Raw genomic sequence first — 15,570 nt, 5'->3', positions numbered from 1 at the left:
CTCATAGCGCGTCATAATCATAAAAATAGAAATCACATAATGTATAAATATCTGTAATACCATCTGTATATTTCCAACTCACAATCCATCTTTGTCTTTACAAACACTTCAGCAAAAAGTAATTGCAAAACGCTCCACGTGGACAGTCACACATTTTGCCGATTCTTGAGCCTTTTCTGATGGCGCATTGCTCTCCGACGTCGCACTGATGAGAAAGCAAATCGTCAGTGTTAGATAACTCACTGTCAGCGTTTTGTGAATAAATGTAGATAGTAAATGTGTGATTTGAATCTAGACAACATCCATTTTATTATTATGGAAATAAAGTGTTATTAAATAGTGAAAAATCTATTTTGTGCTACTCACTGTAGGAACGCGTCCAAACTTCTTTTCCCAAAGTGAGATGCGTTTACTCTGCAGTTTCTCCAGAACGTCATGCAAAGCCCCCAGCTGTGAACAGTAATTAATCAATCAAAAGTAAGTGTCATTAAATTGCTTTTTGAGAAGGGAAAAACATTTGTTTTCTATACGCGAAGAGAATTACGCAATACTTACGAGCTGCTTTTCGTTGGTCAGATTCGGGTCCTTTGGGTAAAACTCTCTCAAAGCTCTCGTTTCCAAGTCAGATTCGTTGTCAAAGTCCATTTCAGCACCTTGAATGCAGGAAAGCAGCACAGCGCATGCCATCGCTGTCGTCCAGAGTTTGGAGCTCTCCATGGTCACAGCCAAGATTGAACGCGTCCTCTGCACTGAGATTCAAGTGAACACTCGCTTCCCGCGGTCCAATCACCTTATATCTGCTCCAGTGACACACCACTCACTTCGGTCCCTCTTTTGCCCCACCTTACACATTGATTTTTGCCCATGCGTAAAAAGAACGCAGACGATGACTCATTGCGTAAAGCTCCCGAGTTTATGTCCAAAACAAGACAGAAATACGCCTGAAGGGGATTTAGACTGGTAATTTTTTTTTGCATATTATTATTGTATTTTGTATATGATTCTGCTTTTTGAGTGTTTTAGCAGAAGTTTTGAAGTCACGTTGGCTACATTAAAATACCAGTATGAAACAGATTTTTTTTAAACGGGACAAGGTGTGACTGTTTACATTAGGTTTATTTCTGAAATCACTTTCTGTATAGCCACATATCTAAAAAAAACTTTTAAAGTATATCCACCATCATTGCACAGGAAGAAGATACAGTTCATTTAACACGTTGACTTTTTAAAGCATGCTTAAACTCCTAATTACTGCTCATTAGTTTAGAAATGCTGGTTAAATATAGGAATTGGGTAGGATTAAGGGATGTGGAATATGGTCATGAAGAATAAGGCATTAATATGTGCTTTATAAGTACTAATAAACGGCTAATATGCTAGTAATATAATAAGCAACTTGGACCCTAAACTAAAGTGTTACTAAATTATGAAATAGCTAAAAAATTAAACCATTCTTAGCTGGTTTTCTGGTCTCACATCCTGGCCATCTGAAAAGTGCCCAAAGTGCTTTAAAACCAAAGTTTAAGATTGAATCAGGTTGAAGTTTTTTTATTTATTATTTATTTTATTTATTTGGAACAAAAACAGCAAAATGTGACTATTTACCCAACCTGGTATGAAAATACTGTTGTCCTGAGAACATATTTCAACCTTTCAGCCTATTCTAAATCTATGCTCCAGTGGTTTTATTGTATTCACTTATTACTAAAAATATTAATATGTAAAAAGTTAAATTCGTATAACTAATAGAAACCAACAAACAAAACCACTAATCTCATAAATCCCTATGTGACAACCTGCCCCGCTCTCCCCTATATGCCCTCAACCCACTGTTTTTGTAATGTAAATATAAAATGGCCCTCTTTTGAAATATATTCAAATTATATGTTATATAACAACATTATTGTCATCCCACACTAGTTTAGCATGACCATAATACTTATTTTTAGTAATGGAAAAATATACACAAAGATGATGAAGCTTAAGTGTTCCTCCATACCAGCTGTCCTACTTGCATTCATCTCTAGTTTGTCTGCTTTTTGTGAAGCAGCATGCATAGTCTTTATTGAACGTCCAAAAGGAACATCAATAGCTTGCCAGAAAGAAAACCTGCAAAAGACCAGGACAAAGAGAAACTGAATGGTCCTCCATTCTTAATGCTATTTTTCTTAAATGCACACAAGAAAGAAGTTATTTTCTCTGGCCAAAACATTCATTTGGCACAGGTTACTATAGAAGATTTTTTTGTAATTTTGTGTTGATTAATCCTATTCTAGGCACAGAAAGTGTTGTTTTGTTGTTTCCTGCTGATTAATGCAAAGCCAAGCCTCACTTTGATCCGGTCTCAGTTGCTTCATGAGGATCTTTTGTCGGTTAGAGGCAGGAATCAAACCGGGTCCGTCTGACTGCTCTGTGGGCTGCATGACTCATATCATTCCAATTACTACATGTATTATTGCTTGTCAGAAACTTGTCCTTCTGCACGGTTACCTGTTTATTAATACGACCACTGTCGGGGTAGTTTTGCTCATCACTCACGTCAAATGAGCTCTATTTTAATTTCCTTCCGAGAAAAATTATTCAATTTTGTGCAGGCTGATAGTTCATATGCATAAGCACGCATGTCAGCGGTTTAACACCAGCAAAATGTTTCACTTTTCACGGTCATTATTTGCATAAAATTTCTCCACACTGCTAAAATAAGGTCCGGAGGGTGTCGTTCCTGTCAAAACAGTGCAGACCATTTTTGAAGAGATGATTACCGGATAGGACAGGATTGCCATAGGGTGTCAAATCCAGAACAAGTGTGAGAATGGCTAAGAGGAATATAACTTAAAATACACACTGGCAGTTGCAGTAACTTGAGCATAAGTTTTGCTGTTGTCCATGCAGACTTCATACACAGTTTGACTTGACAGTTTGCAAATGGTAGTTTGCTGTAATCTTTCAATGTGGTGAAGGTTCGCCGCCCTCTAATAGGGTTTGTCTCCGATTTAAGTTAAAGAAATTACATATCTTCTGCCAAACAGCCTATACAACAAAGAAAGCCTGACATCTTTTAATAATAAACTCTCACCTTAAAGTTCCCATTAAGATTATTGGACTATAGAAAACCTTCCTAAGCCACTGAAGGAGGTTGTTTATATGCAGCAAAGAGGAAGATGGGTTTTGTCCTTTGAAGACAAATCTCAAAGACGATGCAGGAGTGTTGTGTGGGTGAGATAGGAATTCATTATCTTCCTGACTTATCTAAGTATTCCTCCGAATTCTGAGATCCTGGCTCATTTGTTTGGTTCAAAGATGTTTGTGATCTCCTTTGGCGGGCATGTCGATGACCTCTCACCTTTTTTCTACCGGATGAATCCTCTTGAGAGAGTCGAGTTACTGGAAAGGCCTTTGGAATTGATTTTGTGTGGGTGTGTGATTTCTCTTTTCCTTCAGGTGATCGAGTTAAGTGCATTACAGCCTTATTGCCTCTCAATTGTTGAAAAATTTAAAGTAAATTAACATCTGACATACTTGTGTCTTATTTTCATACCATGAAGATTTTGACTCCTTTTAATTTATCACAGCATTGATATAAAGCAGGATCCCCAAATTCCTTTAATTTTTCTTGATTTTCAATATATTTCCATCACTTACAGAATTTATTCTGGAGTATATCTCTCTTTTTTCATTTATTGAAGATGTTCTGCCAGTCATCAGCAGTTGTTATATACAAAACAATCTAAGATGATTTGAATGCCTGAGAATAGTTTGGAAGAAGAAAAAAAATTAATGAAAATATTATCATACACTAATAATATCAGTCTGTGCATTACTAGAGGATATTTTGCACTAAATCCCCACTATCGCTAATACCGCTTCAGAGCGATATTTGAGGCTGAGCATATGCCATCATTCATCACGTTCAGGAACATGTGCCCCAAAATTGCGAGAATTTGAGGAAAAAATAAAAAAATTTGGTCAAGTGTAAAAACTGTCTCTTGTTTGTTGAACTGAAGGCAGTCAGAGCCGTGATGATATTCTGAACAGCATTCTTGCTTCTGTGATATTGCTTCATCGAACATGGTTAATAAAAGCTTTGTTGTAGCTCAAACAGGATCACAGGTTTGATTCCTAGGGACATCAAAAACTAGGATCAACACAGCACGCAGCACGTTTCACAATTTGCAGCACATTTCTGTATTTGGTTGCAATGTGAGTATTTGTAGTGCGTTTATATATTTAGTTGCATTGTGAGTATTTGCAGCTTGTTTCTATATTTAGTTGCATTGTGAGTATTTGCAATGCGTTTCTGTATTTGGTTGGGATGTGAGTATTTGCAGTGTGTTTCTGTATTTGGTTGCGTTGTGAGTATTTGCAGCGCGTTTCTGTATTTGGTTGCATTGTGAGTATTTGCAGCTTGTTTCTATATTTAGTTGCATTGTGAGTATTTGCAATGCGTTTCTGTATTTGGTTGGGATGTGAGTATTTGCAGCGCGTTTCTGTATTTGGTTGCGTTGTGAGTATCTGCAGCGCGTTTCTGTATTTGGTTGCATTGTGAGTATTTGCAGTGCGTTTCTGTATTTGGTTGCATTGTGAGTATCTGCAGCGCGTTTCTGTATTTGGTTGCGTTGTGAGTATTTGCAGTGCGTTTCTGTATTTGGTTGTGATGTGAGTATTTGCAGCTTGTTTCTGTATTTGGTTGTGTTGTGAGTATTTGCAGTGCGTTTCTGTATTTGGTTGCATTGTGAGTATCTGCAGCTTGTTTCTGTATTTGGTTGCATTGTGAGTATTTGCAGTGCGTTTCTGTATTTGGTTGCATAACTTGCATTGTGAGTATTTGCTGTGCGTTTCCGTATTTGGTTGCGATGTGAGTATTTGCAGCTTGTTTCTGTATTTGGTTGCGATGTGAGTATTTGTAGTTTGTTTATTTAGTTGCATTGTGAGTATTTGCAGCTTGTTTCTATATTTAGTTACGTTGTGAGTATTTGCAGTGCGTTTCTGTATTTGATTGCGTTGTGAGTATTTGCAGCACGTTTCTGTATTTGGTTGCATTGTGAGTATTTGCAGTGTGTTTCTGTATTTGGTTGCGTTGTGAGTATTTGCAGCACGTTTCTGTATTTGGTTGCATTGTGAGTTTGCAGTGTGTTTTTGTATTTGGTTGCGTTGTGAGTATTTGCAGTGTGTTTCTGTATTTGGTTGTGTTGTGAGTATTTGCAGTGTGTTTCTGTATTTGGTTGCATTGTGAGTATTTGCAGTGCGTTTCTGTATTTGGTTGCATTGTGAGTATTTGCAGCACGTTTCTGTATTTGGTTGCTTTGTGAGTATTTGCAGTGCGTTTCTGTATTTGGTTGCATTGTGAGTATTTGCAGCACGTTTCTGTATTTGGTTGCATTGTGAGTATTTGCAGCACGTTTCTGTATTTGGTTGCGTTGTGAGTATTTGCAGCACGTTTCTGTATTTGGTTGCGTTGTGAGTATTTGCAGTGCGTTTCTGTATTTGGTTGCGTTGTGAGTATTTGCAGCACGTTTCTGTATTTGGTTGCATTGTGAGTATTTGCAGCACGTTTCTGTATTTGGTTGCATTGTGAGTATTTGCAGCACGTTTCTGTATTTGGTTGCGTTGTGAGTATTTGCAGCACGTTTCTGTATTTGGTTGCGTTGTGAGTATTTGCAGTGCGTTTCTGTATTTGGTTGCGTTGTGAGTATTTGCAGCACGTTTCTGTATTTGGTTGCATTGTGAGTATTTGCAGCACGTTTCTGTATTTGGTTGAGTTGTGAGTATTTGCAGTGCGTTTTTGTATTTGGTTGCGTTGTGAGTATTTGCAGTGTGTTTCTGTATTTGGTTGCATTGTGAGTATTTGCAGTGCGTTTCTGTATTTGGTTGCGTTGTGAGTATTTGCAGTGCGTTTCTGTATTTGGTTGCGTTGTGAGTATTTGAAGCACATGTGTTGTCAAACTGATGAAGATGTTTTCTTAAGTTGCAGCGCATTGAGCTCTCTCGGCCACTGTAAAAAACTGATAAAAATGTAAATGTGTACCTTGAATGTAATGTTGCTTTAGATAAAAGTATCTGTCAAATGCATAAATGTAAATGAAAAAGGATAACAAAGAAATCATGTAGTTTCAGGAGCTTCAGCATAGCAACAGGGGGACACGCTAACCCAGAGAGAGGAAGAGCTGTGTCTGAACTGTCAATTACTCTGAGGGCTATAACACTTTACCAGTAGCCAGAGGTCCCTTGTTAGCGCCAGACCTTCATTTGTCAACGCACAAAACAGACTCCCCATTATGTCAGAGGGAGGGAATCAATTCCGAGACCCAAAACACAAGCCAAACATGCTTCAGACAGCCTTTAGATCCCAAAACACAAAAAATGAAGCTGATAAACGGGACCCGAGTCAGTTAATCAAGTTGCGAAGTGGCCAGTGGGCAATATTAGATGTCAGCATGGATAGAGACAGAATCAGGTCACCTCATCGTGCAGCAAAGATTATCTCATGTGTCAGTGACGGCCACACTCCAGTCCACTGATTGCATCAGTCATTAAGATTACAGCAGCAGATGTGCCTGTTAGTGTGCTTCCTTAACAGATGCATCCGTCAACGTCCTGGGTATCCTACAAGACACGACACGCTCAAGATCTGTCAAAGAAAAGCATCGCCACATACTCAAGAATCCCTACAGCTGTTATTAATACGCAAGCTGAGCCTATTTGTACTGAGCGGACCCATCTCACCTCTATCATAAACACTGGCTAGAGAGCAGATGAGATGGTCAAGCACAAAGCAAAAGAGCAGTTAGAGTGTTTCGGGGTCTAGATGAGGTAAAGAATGATAAACAAGAGGCAAAAAGGACGAGCAGATAGGAACGAGCTTGTTTGATTGCAAAGTCTGTCTTTGACCTGTCATACCTAAGGAGAAGATTAAAGGGAAAAAAGTACACAGAGGGTACAATACGCTTCTTTAAATAACACTGCGCAACATTCTGTTCCTGCTGAGGGTTTCGGTAGGGGATCTTGTTCGCCGATGTAATCATCTGTCTTTTGATATTTTTTTCATGTTCCTGTTTAAGTTGCTGAATAATTAAACCCTCTTATTTAAATCTTTACTCCTGATGCCCTTGAAGCATGAACAAGAATCATTTTCTTTAATGGGATGGACAGTTGTCTTGTTTAAACGTTTGTTCTTAACTGACATTGTCACATGCAAACTGCATTGGTTTTATTTGTTCCACCAAACCGTCCTAAATTAAGTTCAAAGACAGAAAGTGAAAGCTTTTCTTCATCCACTCCTTTCTGTTTGGGGCAAAAACATCAGTGATGTATTCACAAAATAGTTAGAAAGGCAGTCCGCACATACCGGGGTCCACGGTCTGAGATGCTGTGCGTCACTGTGAGGTAATTAGGGGTCTCTGAAAAATCTGCCTCAACTCTGCCCTGCCTACAAAGCTTTATTTATTCTGACGAGGGGTTTCTTATCTCCCTAATTGCACTGTATAGCTATCGTGATGTTAAGCTTTATAATATTGCTTAACGACTCTACTTCCATTCCACCCACTCTCTTCAAATCCATTTTTAGACAAAAGCTTCACATCTTTAAGCTAACGCCAACATAACAGAATAAAGCGGGCTGAAAAGGACAGTAATAAGGCAATTAATTCAAAGGAAGAACTTTAGGTGACTTCTGCGGCAAATATTTAGAGAGGAATTCTTCTCTTCAAGAAAATTGCTGTGTCAGAGACCTTTTACAATCACTAACATAACTATTATTATAATGATTTATAAAGACTTTTTAAAAGAATTACTGGCACATATAGAACTTTGAGGTAAAAATGTCAAGTTATTTATTATTTAAATCATTACTTAAGAGTTAATATTAATTTCTACATTTACAGATACATTTTTAAAATCAAAAACTGTATCTGTTAACATTAGTTAATGAACTGTGAACTAAAATGAACAAACAATGCAACAGACAATAACATTAACTTAACATTATCTTCACAATCAATGTTAATAAATAATGTAAAACATTTATGATAATAATGAATGTTTTTTTTTAATATATATATATATTCTGTATATATGGTGAGCATTGAATATATTATACATAATATATAATTTATAGGTTTTATTCGCATTACATGTATTAACAGATTCTCAGACCCAGCAAATTCTGTGGATGGAGAGAAGTTACATAATGGCTGTCTTATAGTCTGCGGTGTATTTTTAACTTTCTTAATAAATCAATATTTTAAGTAAAAGAGTACTTTAATGTTTAACGTGTTCAGTCCATAAGATTTTCTCTCAGACAGAACCAGTGAGCCTCAATGGCCTCTTCTGAAAGCAAAGTTCCTGTCATTTTCACTGCAGCAGCCAAGAAGAAATACAGGACATGTTTGGGTGGCTCGTCAGAGAGGGAAGATGACCTGCAGGATACAAAGAGGACAGAATGATGAGTGTCAGCCGAGCAGCTTTAGATAGATTGCACGTATCTCTGGAAGTGACTCAAGGTAGCTGTTCATTAACCCACCACACAAGTGTCACACAAAGCAACACGTCCTTTCCGACAGTAAATTGAGTTTCCATCATCCAATAAGCATTTATTTGAAAAACAAGCGCTTCTTCATTTTGCCAGCCTCCTCCACCAGCTCCACGTAATTACACAGCATAAATAATTAAAGAAGTGAGCAGCTGATTATTGCAGACTTAATGACTCACTCAGTCTCTCACTAACTGCTTCCTGCATCGAGGACTGACAAAGCCTGTGTTATCTTCCCTGCTGGAATGTCTCGCTTCTAATATTTGCAATTTCTTAATTATACGTTTTATGGAATTCTGAGACAGATATCAGATCTCAGCTGTATTTGCTTTTCCACTCATTTAATATCATTTTGGTTATTGAGAAAATTCTAAATGAAAATTTGGATGACTTTACTCAACCCAAAACTCATTAAGTTCTTAGCTTATAAAGGAGGATGTAATATCTTTGTTTTTGAAATTATTGATGAGCATTTTAGACATTATGAATCTGAAAAGGGTCTATATGCCTACTGTATATTCAATAAAATAAGTAATTGTAAACTCAGTGTTCATAATTAAACAAACAATGCCATCTAGTGTTCAATGAAAATAACAAATTATTACAAAAAAACAACAAAAAAACAACAACAACAATGGTTGTTTTTGATATCATTATGAGGACAAACTACTTCACTAAACGTTATTTATCTTGAATTAAGTAATAAGGGAAACAATATTTTGAAAAATGTGAATAGCCTACAAAATGTTCAATTCTTCTAACACACCCACATGCTCTTAAAGGGATAGTTCGGCCAAAAATGATATTTAACCCATGATTTACTCACCCTCAAGCCGTTCGAGATGCATATGTCAATCTTTTTTCAGACGAACACATTTTCAGTTATTTTAGAAAATGTCTTAGATCTTTCAGTGGTTATAATGTGAAGCTATGGGGTCCACCTCCTTTAAGTCCCAAAATGTGCATGCATCCTTCACAAAAGTAATCCATCCGGCTCCAGGGGGATAAACGAAGGCCTTCTGAGGGTAATCCGTGCGGTTTTGTCATAAAAATATACATATTTAAAACTTTATAAATGAAAATAACTGGCTTCCGGCAACGGTCGACGCGCGGTCACGGCAGATGGATGCCGGCGTATGACGTAGGACGTAGCGTTTGATTTAGCTGTACTTCGTTCTACGTCACAACACTTCCTACGCTACGTCCTACGTCATACTGGCATCCATCTCCCGTGAACGCGCGTCGACCGTTGCCGGAAGCAAGATATTTTCATTTATAAAGTTTTAAATATGTATATTTTTACGAAAAAACCGCACGGATTACCCTCAGAAGGCCTTCGTTTCTCCCCCTGGAGCCGGATGGATTACTTTTGTGAAGGATGCATGCACATTTTGGGACCTGAAGGAGGTGTACCCCATAACTTCACATTATAACCACTGAAAGATCTAAGACATTTTCTAAAATAACTGAAAATGTGTTCGTCTGAAAAAAGATTGACATATGCATCTCAAACGGCTTGAGGGTGAGTAAATCATGGGTTAAATATCATTTTTGGCCGAACTATCCCTTTAAGGTCACCACAAAATCAAAATTGGCTATTCTTTTTTTGTGGAACATTACAGTATTTGTTATAAATGATATCCGTTAACATCATTATTTTTTTAAAAAATTGATGTGCCCTAGTAGTCTTTAATCAAATGAATCTCCACTACCCATTGCTTCTCTTCTCTTCTCTTCTCTTCTCTTCTCTTCTCTTCTCTTCTCTTCTCTTCTCTTCTCTTCTCTTCTCTTCTCTTCTCTTCTCTTCTCTTCTCTTCTCTTCTCTTCTCTTCTCTTCTCTTCTCTTCTCTTCTCTTCTCTTCTCTTCTCTTCTCTTCTCAAAATTGTTCACACTTGTTTCCAAGTCAGCTCAGATTGCACAGGTGACACAGCTGCACTGACTGTTGATAACAACAATAGATGGAGACAATCAGAGAGGAAGAGGAGGAAGAGTAAGAGGTGGTAGACAAGGAAGAAGAGGATGTGGAAGAACAAGGCATGTAGTGTTGTCAAGGCTGGATCTTTTTTTTCTGCAGTTGCACGACTTTTTTGAGTGTACCGTAAAATGCTTTTCATTTAGTGTTTTCTTTGACCTTTTGGGCTTTTGCATTTGGGCTACATGTATTTTTACAGTATGCAAGTGCCGGATATACAGACATTCGATACTACACATTATTCAATACAATAATATAGTCGCAGTACTTGTACCTGTAATTCTATGGCCGGACATATCTCTTCACTGTCAGAGATATAAATCAGAGACGAATCCTCACCAGTGATCGCAGCTGTACCTGTAGAGAAAAGGAAACAAGGACAAAAAAATGGCTTCAAAAGGAAGAAAGGGTCAGTGAGGTTGATACAAAAAGCACACTTTCTCATACTGCCATTCATTTCATAATACAAAAGTGAAATACTTTGAAAAACTTTCATTCCACATGTCAGAAAAACTGTCTGAAAAAGATCAAATGCAGGTGTTACTGAGGGTGGACAGTCATCCCGAATCTATCACAGCAGGACTCAAATGAGCCGGACACCCTCAGAAACCAATTACCGCTCTGATCTTCATATTCAGCGGACATCTGTGCCAGAATATTTTTAGTTATCTGTTGCAGAATGTTTTGTCCCCACTCTGTTCCCACTCAACATTTCTAATCCAAATAATAAAAACAAAGAAAAAATGTTTAATTAGTATTAGTATTTTCTCAATAAAGAATAGAGCAGGCACTACTAGCACACCACAGCTGAAACCCTTTCACTTTGGTGAGGTAGTGTGTGTAAAGAAACCAAACGCAAATGAGAACTGCTTTTTTTTACAAGATATTCAATGAGAACTTGTGTGATTTTCATTGAACTGTTGTGTTATTAGGTCTCCCGTTTCTTTTAGCTGATGCAATGTATTATAGATGTTGGCTTCTATGTGGCAACAATACACACATATTTGAGGAAACAAAGAATGTACTTTTGAGTCATTTTCACGTTGTATTAAACCCGTGGTAACTAAGAAATTGTGCATTGAAATATTGATGCTGAGGTCTGGTAATTATCCCTTTCCAGCTCACAGGTAGTTTAGTAATATTACAGACATATTTTCCAACACTAAAGCTCCTGTCATAATAAAAAAATATATATATACAAGACATGCATCTCTAAAGGCATTAACTGTATCACTCGGACCATTTAATCAGATTGCCAGAAATGTTATGAGCCATAAACATGCTGAAAACAAATAATAACCCCAGTCATTATGGGTTCATTTAAACATTGTGATTAGCATGTCAGATTAAATCAAATAGCAAGTCTTACTGTTTATGTTAAATGTCTTATACAATCAAACTGTAAATGTAGGCCATAAATGAATAAAATCCAATTTCCAAATAAGATATTCATTATTTAACGTTAACATTTTAGTACATAACAGCCAGCTTTTTTCAACACGTGCCCTGAATTAATATTAATTTCTGTCATTGTTCAGTAACTTAAACGTAGAAAAAAGATCCTTCACCCGCAGGAAAACTGAGGTACAAAACGACACAGTGCAGCAAGTTGTGTATTACACCATAATATTATTCAGTGACACGTTGGAACAATGAATAATTCAGTGGTTTGGCCTCATGACTAACAGTTTTAAACATATTTATTTAGGGGTCAATTAAGAGCCAGAGTGCGTGTGTATAACACAGGACAGCTAAATAATGCACCACTGAATCTCAAGGGGACACTAAACTGACCGATTTCAAGAAATGGACCAGAAAGTTGCACTCTCAACTACCAATGTATCGACTGTGCTCTTTCTCAGGGGAAACATTCACACTGCAGTCTTGTTATAGAGCCTCATTTAAGTCATACAGCTAAATGCAAGAATGTAATGTGTAAATCATGACATCCAGCATTGAGGAACAGCTCATAATCTTTCATCGGGTTCGAATGAAGGCCTATCCATTTCGTAGCTCTTTTTACTTTACATCCTATTGCACAGCTGTGGGTCTTTCATAATAACTGCATCTGGATGTATTCCATTCAGTGTTGAATTCATCAGCATCAGCACAGAAAACATATTTTGTGTATTTCAATAGTATTTCAATATGAAAGTCAGATTGTACCTATACTGTATATCTGGCATGTGATACCAATCTAATCTTATACAATATGCTTTTTTATCATTCCTCAGAGGACGCCATTCTTTCTCTAGATCAATGAGGACAGGGCATAGATCACACAGACAACTTTAATTGAACCCCTGGGTTTTACCCTGATTGACTGTAATCAAGAGCGACTAAACCCAAACATAATGGCCTGGATGCCCTCGTGAACTGAGATTCCGTGGACACTGCGTCATTTTATTGTCTTGCCAGAAAGCATTCAGGAATAACATCTCTGTTCTTCCTAAAGGCAATAAAACTGCAGGATCTTTAAATTAGTAATTTTCTAGTTCATTGACTTTAAACATCTGATGCACATAGCCAATGATTAAAATTTGGAATTTTGCACTTTATACTTCTCATTTTCTGTAGACTAAATTATTGCTTATATTTCTGCAAATCGATTTGTGATGGGCGTTGCATGTTCCAATCAAGTTCACAGTGAGAATATGAATTACATTTCCCAGAATACATCTGACTTGCCTGTTTGTGTACTCCCACCATCCTATTCTGTGTCTGAAGAGAAACACCTCTGATGGCTGTACATCCTTGTCTAAGATATACACTCACCTAAAGGATTATTAGGAACACCATACTAATACGGTGTTTGACCCCCTTTCGCCTTCAGAACTGCCTTAATTCTACGTGGCATTGATTCAACAAGGTGCTGAAAGCATTCTTTAGAAATGTTGGCCCATATTGATAGGATAGCATCTTGCAGTTGATGGAGATTTGTGGGATGCACATCCAGGGCACGAAGCTCCCGTTCCACCACATCCCAAAGATGCTCTATTGGGTTGAGATCTGGTGACTGTGGGGGCCATTTTAGTACAGTGAACTCATTGTCATGTTCAAGAAACCAATTTGAAATGATTCGAGCTTTGTGACATGGTGCATTATCCTGCTGGAAGAAGCCATCAGAGGATGGGTACATGGTGGTCATAAAGGGATGGACATGGTCAGAAACAATGCTCAGGTAGGCCGTGGCATTTAAATGATGCCCAATTGGCACTAAGGGGCCTAAAGTGTGCCAAGAAAACATCCCCCACACCATTACACCACCACCACCAGCCTGCACAGTGGTAACAAGGCATGATGGATCCATGTTCTCATTCTGTTTACGCCAAATTCTGACTCTACCATCTGAATGTCTCAACAGAAATCGAGACTCATCAGACCAGGCAACATTTTTCCAGTCTTCAACTGTCCAATTTTGGTGAGCTCGTGCAAATTGTAGCCTCTTTTTCCTATTTGTAGTGGAGATGAGTGGTACCCGGTGGGGTCTTCTGCTGTTGTAGCCCATCCACCTCAAGGTTGTGCGTGTTGTGGCTTCACAAATGCTTTGCTGCATACCTCGGTTGTAATGAGTGGTTATTTCAGTCAAAGTTGCTCTTCTATCAGCTTGAATCATTCGGCCCATTCTCCTCTGACCTCTAGCATCAACAAGGCATTTTCGCCCACAGGACTGCCGCATACTGGATGTTTTTCCCTTTTCACACCATCCTTTGTAAACCCTAGAAATGGTTGTGCGTGAAAATCCCATTAACTGAGCAGATTGTGAAATACTCAGACCGGCCCGTCTGGCACCAACAACCATGCCACGCTCAAAATTGCTTAAATCACCTTTCTTTCCCATTCTGACATTCAGTTTGGAGTTCAGGAGATTGTCTTGACCAGGATCACACCCCTAAATGCATTGAAGCAACTGCCATGTGATTGGTTGATTAGATAATTGCATTAATGAGAAATTGAACAGGTGTTCCTAATAATCCTTTAGGTGAGTGTATATATATATATATATGCTGGGTGACGTGTTATGTCAAAAATGCACCTGGTGTATGTTGGATGGGTTTATAAGAAGTGCATTCGCTCTAGACAGTATTCGCTGCTCAGTTATTTACTCTCATAACACATGGCAACACAGCTTAAAGTTTCCTATATTTGACCATTTATTGAAAGTAGCCTACATTTACCTGCCTTGACAAGCACCCGTAAAAGCTGTTGAGTTGAGTCAGGTGCGGATATATATGGATATTTATGTATCCCTGCCTATATATATATGTGTGGGTATCCCAAAACATTGTAACTGGTCTGAACATTTTGGTGACCAAATTTTCAGTGCTTTATAGTTATTATTATAGTATTATAGTTGTTATTGACTTTTTAATCAGGCTACTTGTCTGGTCACTGCTGGTATTGTGATGAATTGATGTATAAAGTTTCAGTACACTGGAAGTCACTTGACCACCAAAAAATTAAAAAAAAATCTCTAATTTGTGTGGAGAGAAATACTCTAATCACTATACAGAGGGAAAGTACCATTCATTTTCATCCATTTGTTACTTGTGACAGATTCCCGGTTTGAATATTTGCTGAAATTTAAAAGTGTTAAGCAGTTGAAGTTGAAGCCTAGGGCTTCTACCCATCCCTTTTCGAACTGTTTGATTATTATGCTAAACAATTTTTTTGTTGTTTTTCTTGTTTATTGTTTTATTTTATTGATAGATATTTCATGTGTTGCTGTCTTTTGTTTAATTTATATTTTAATTGTTCGAAATAAAGATTTCATTCATTCATTCATTCAAGTTTCTTTTTTAAGTTGATGACCCCCATTGTATTGATGTACATTGCTTTTACTCATCAAAATAAGTTAAACAATTTTCAACCTTTTTTGTATAAGTAATACAAGACTCAACTCTTTTAAGTCAGTTAAATGTCATTTAAGATGACTTAAACATCCAAATTGATTGTGCTTAAAACATTTAAAGCATCAACTTTTTTTTTATTTCAGAATTAAAACTAGTCTAATTTTCTTTGTTAGGGGTGTATTAAACAACTGCACAATTCATGAAGACAATAAGAAGT

At 37.5% G+C, this 15,570-nt stretch overlaps 1 protein-coding gene and 1 long non-coding RNA gene across 2 annotated transcripts; both read right to left on the bottom strand.

The window, feature by feature from the left end:
* Positions 1 to 10: 10 nt before the first annotated feature.
* Positions 11 to 805, bottom strand: cart3 (cocaine- and amphetamine-regulated transcript 3). The gene is made up of 3 exons (XM_079867401.1): positions 556 to 805; positions 367 to 450; positions 11 to 205 (listed from the first exon to the last, which is right to left on the bottom strand). Exons 1-3 carry the CDS (start codon positions 715 to 717, stop codon positions 98 to 100), a joined length of 354 nt encoding a protein of 117 aa, XP_079723527.1. The 5' UTR covers positions 718 to 805; the 3' UTR covers positions 11 to 97.
* A 9,495-nt stretch (positions 806 to 10,300) lies between these two features.
* LOC307154914 lies at positions 10,301 to 14,709 on the bottom strand. Its single transcript, XR_013820433.1, has 3 exons — positions 14,679 to 14,709; positions 10,775 to 10,857; positions 10,301 to 10,467 (listed from the first exon to the last, which is right to left on the bottom strand). It is a non-coding gene; the product is annotated as an uncharacterized lncRNA (long non-coding RNA).
* Between the last annotated feature and the right edge of the window lie 861 nt (positions 14,710 to 15,570).

The sequence above is a fragment of the Squalius cephalus genome, assembly GCF_949319135.1.
Source record: "Squalius cephalus genome assembly, chromosome: 3".
In the NCBI taxonomy this organism is placed as follows: domain Eukaryota; kingdom Metazoa; phylum Chordata; class Actinopteri; order Cypriniformes; family Leuciscidae; genus Squalius; species Squalius cephalus.
Note: the sequence above shows the minus strand (reverse complement) of the source record. Positions and strands in the feature narration are given on the sequence as shown.

Excerpts from the sequence above, each read along its gene's own strand:
- cart3 (XM_079867401.1), bottom strand. The coding sequence starts at position 717 with ATGGAGAGCTCCAAACTCTGGACGACAGCGATGGCATGCGCTGTGCTG. Across the intron at positions 451-555 it reads TGACCAACGAAAAGCAGCTC|CTGGGGGCTTTGCATGACGT; the intron begins GTAAGTATTGCG and ends TACTGTTCACAG. Across the intron at positions 206-366 it reads AGTTTGGACGCGTTCCTACA|TGCGACGTCGGAGAGCAATG; the intron begins GTGAGTAGCACA and ends CTTTCTCATCAG.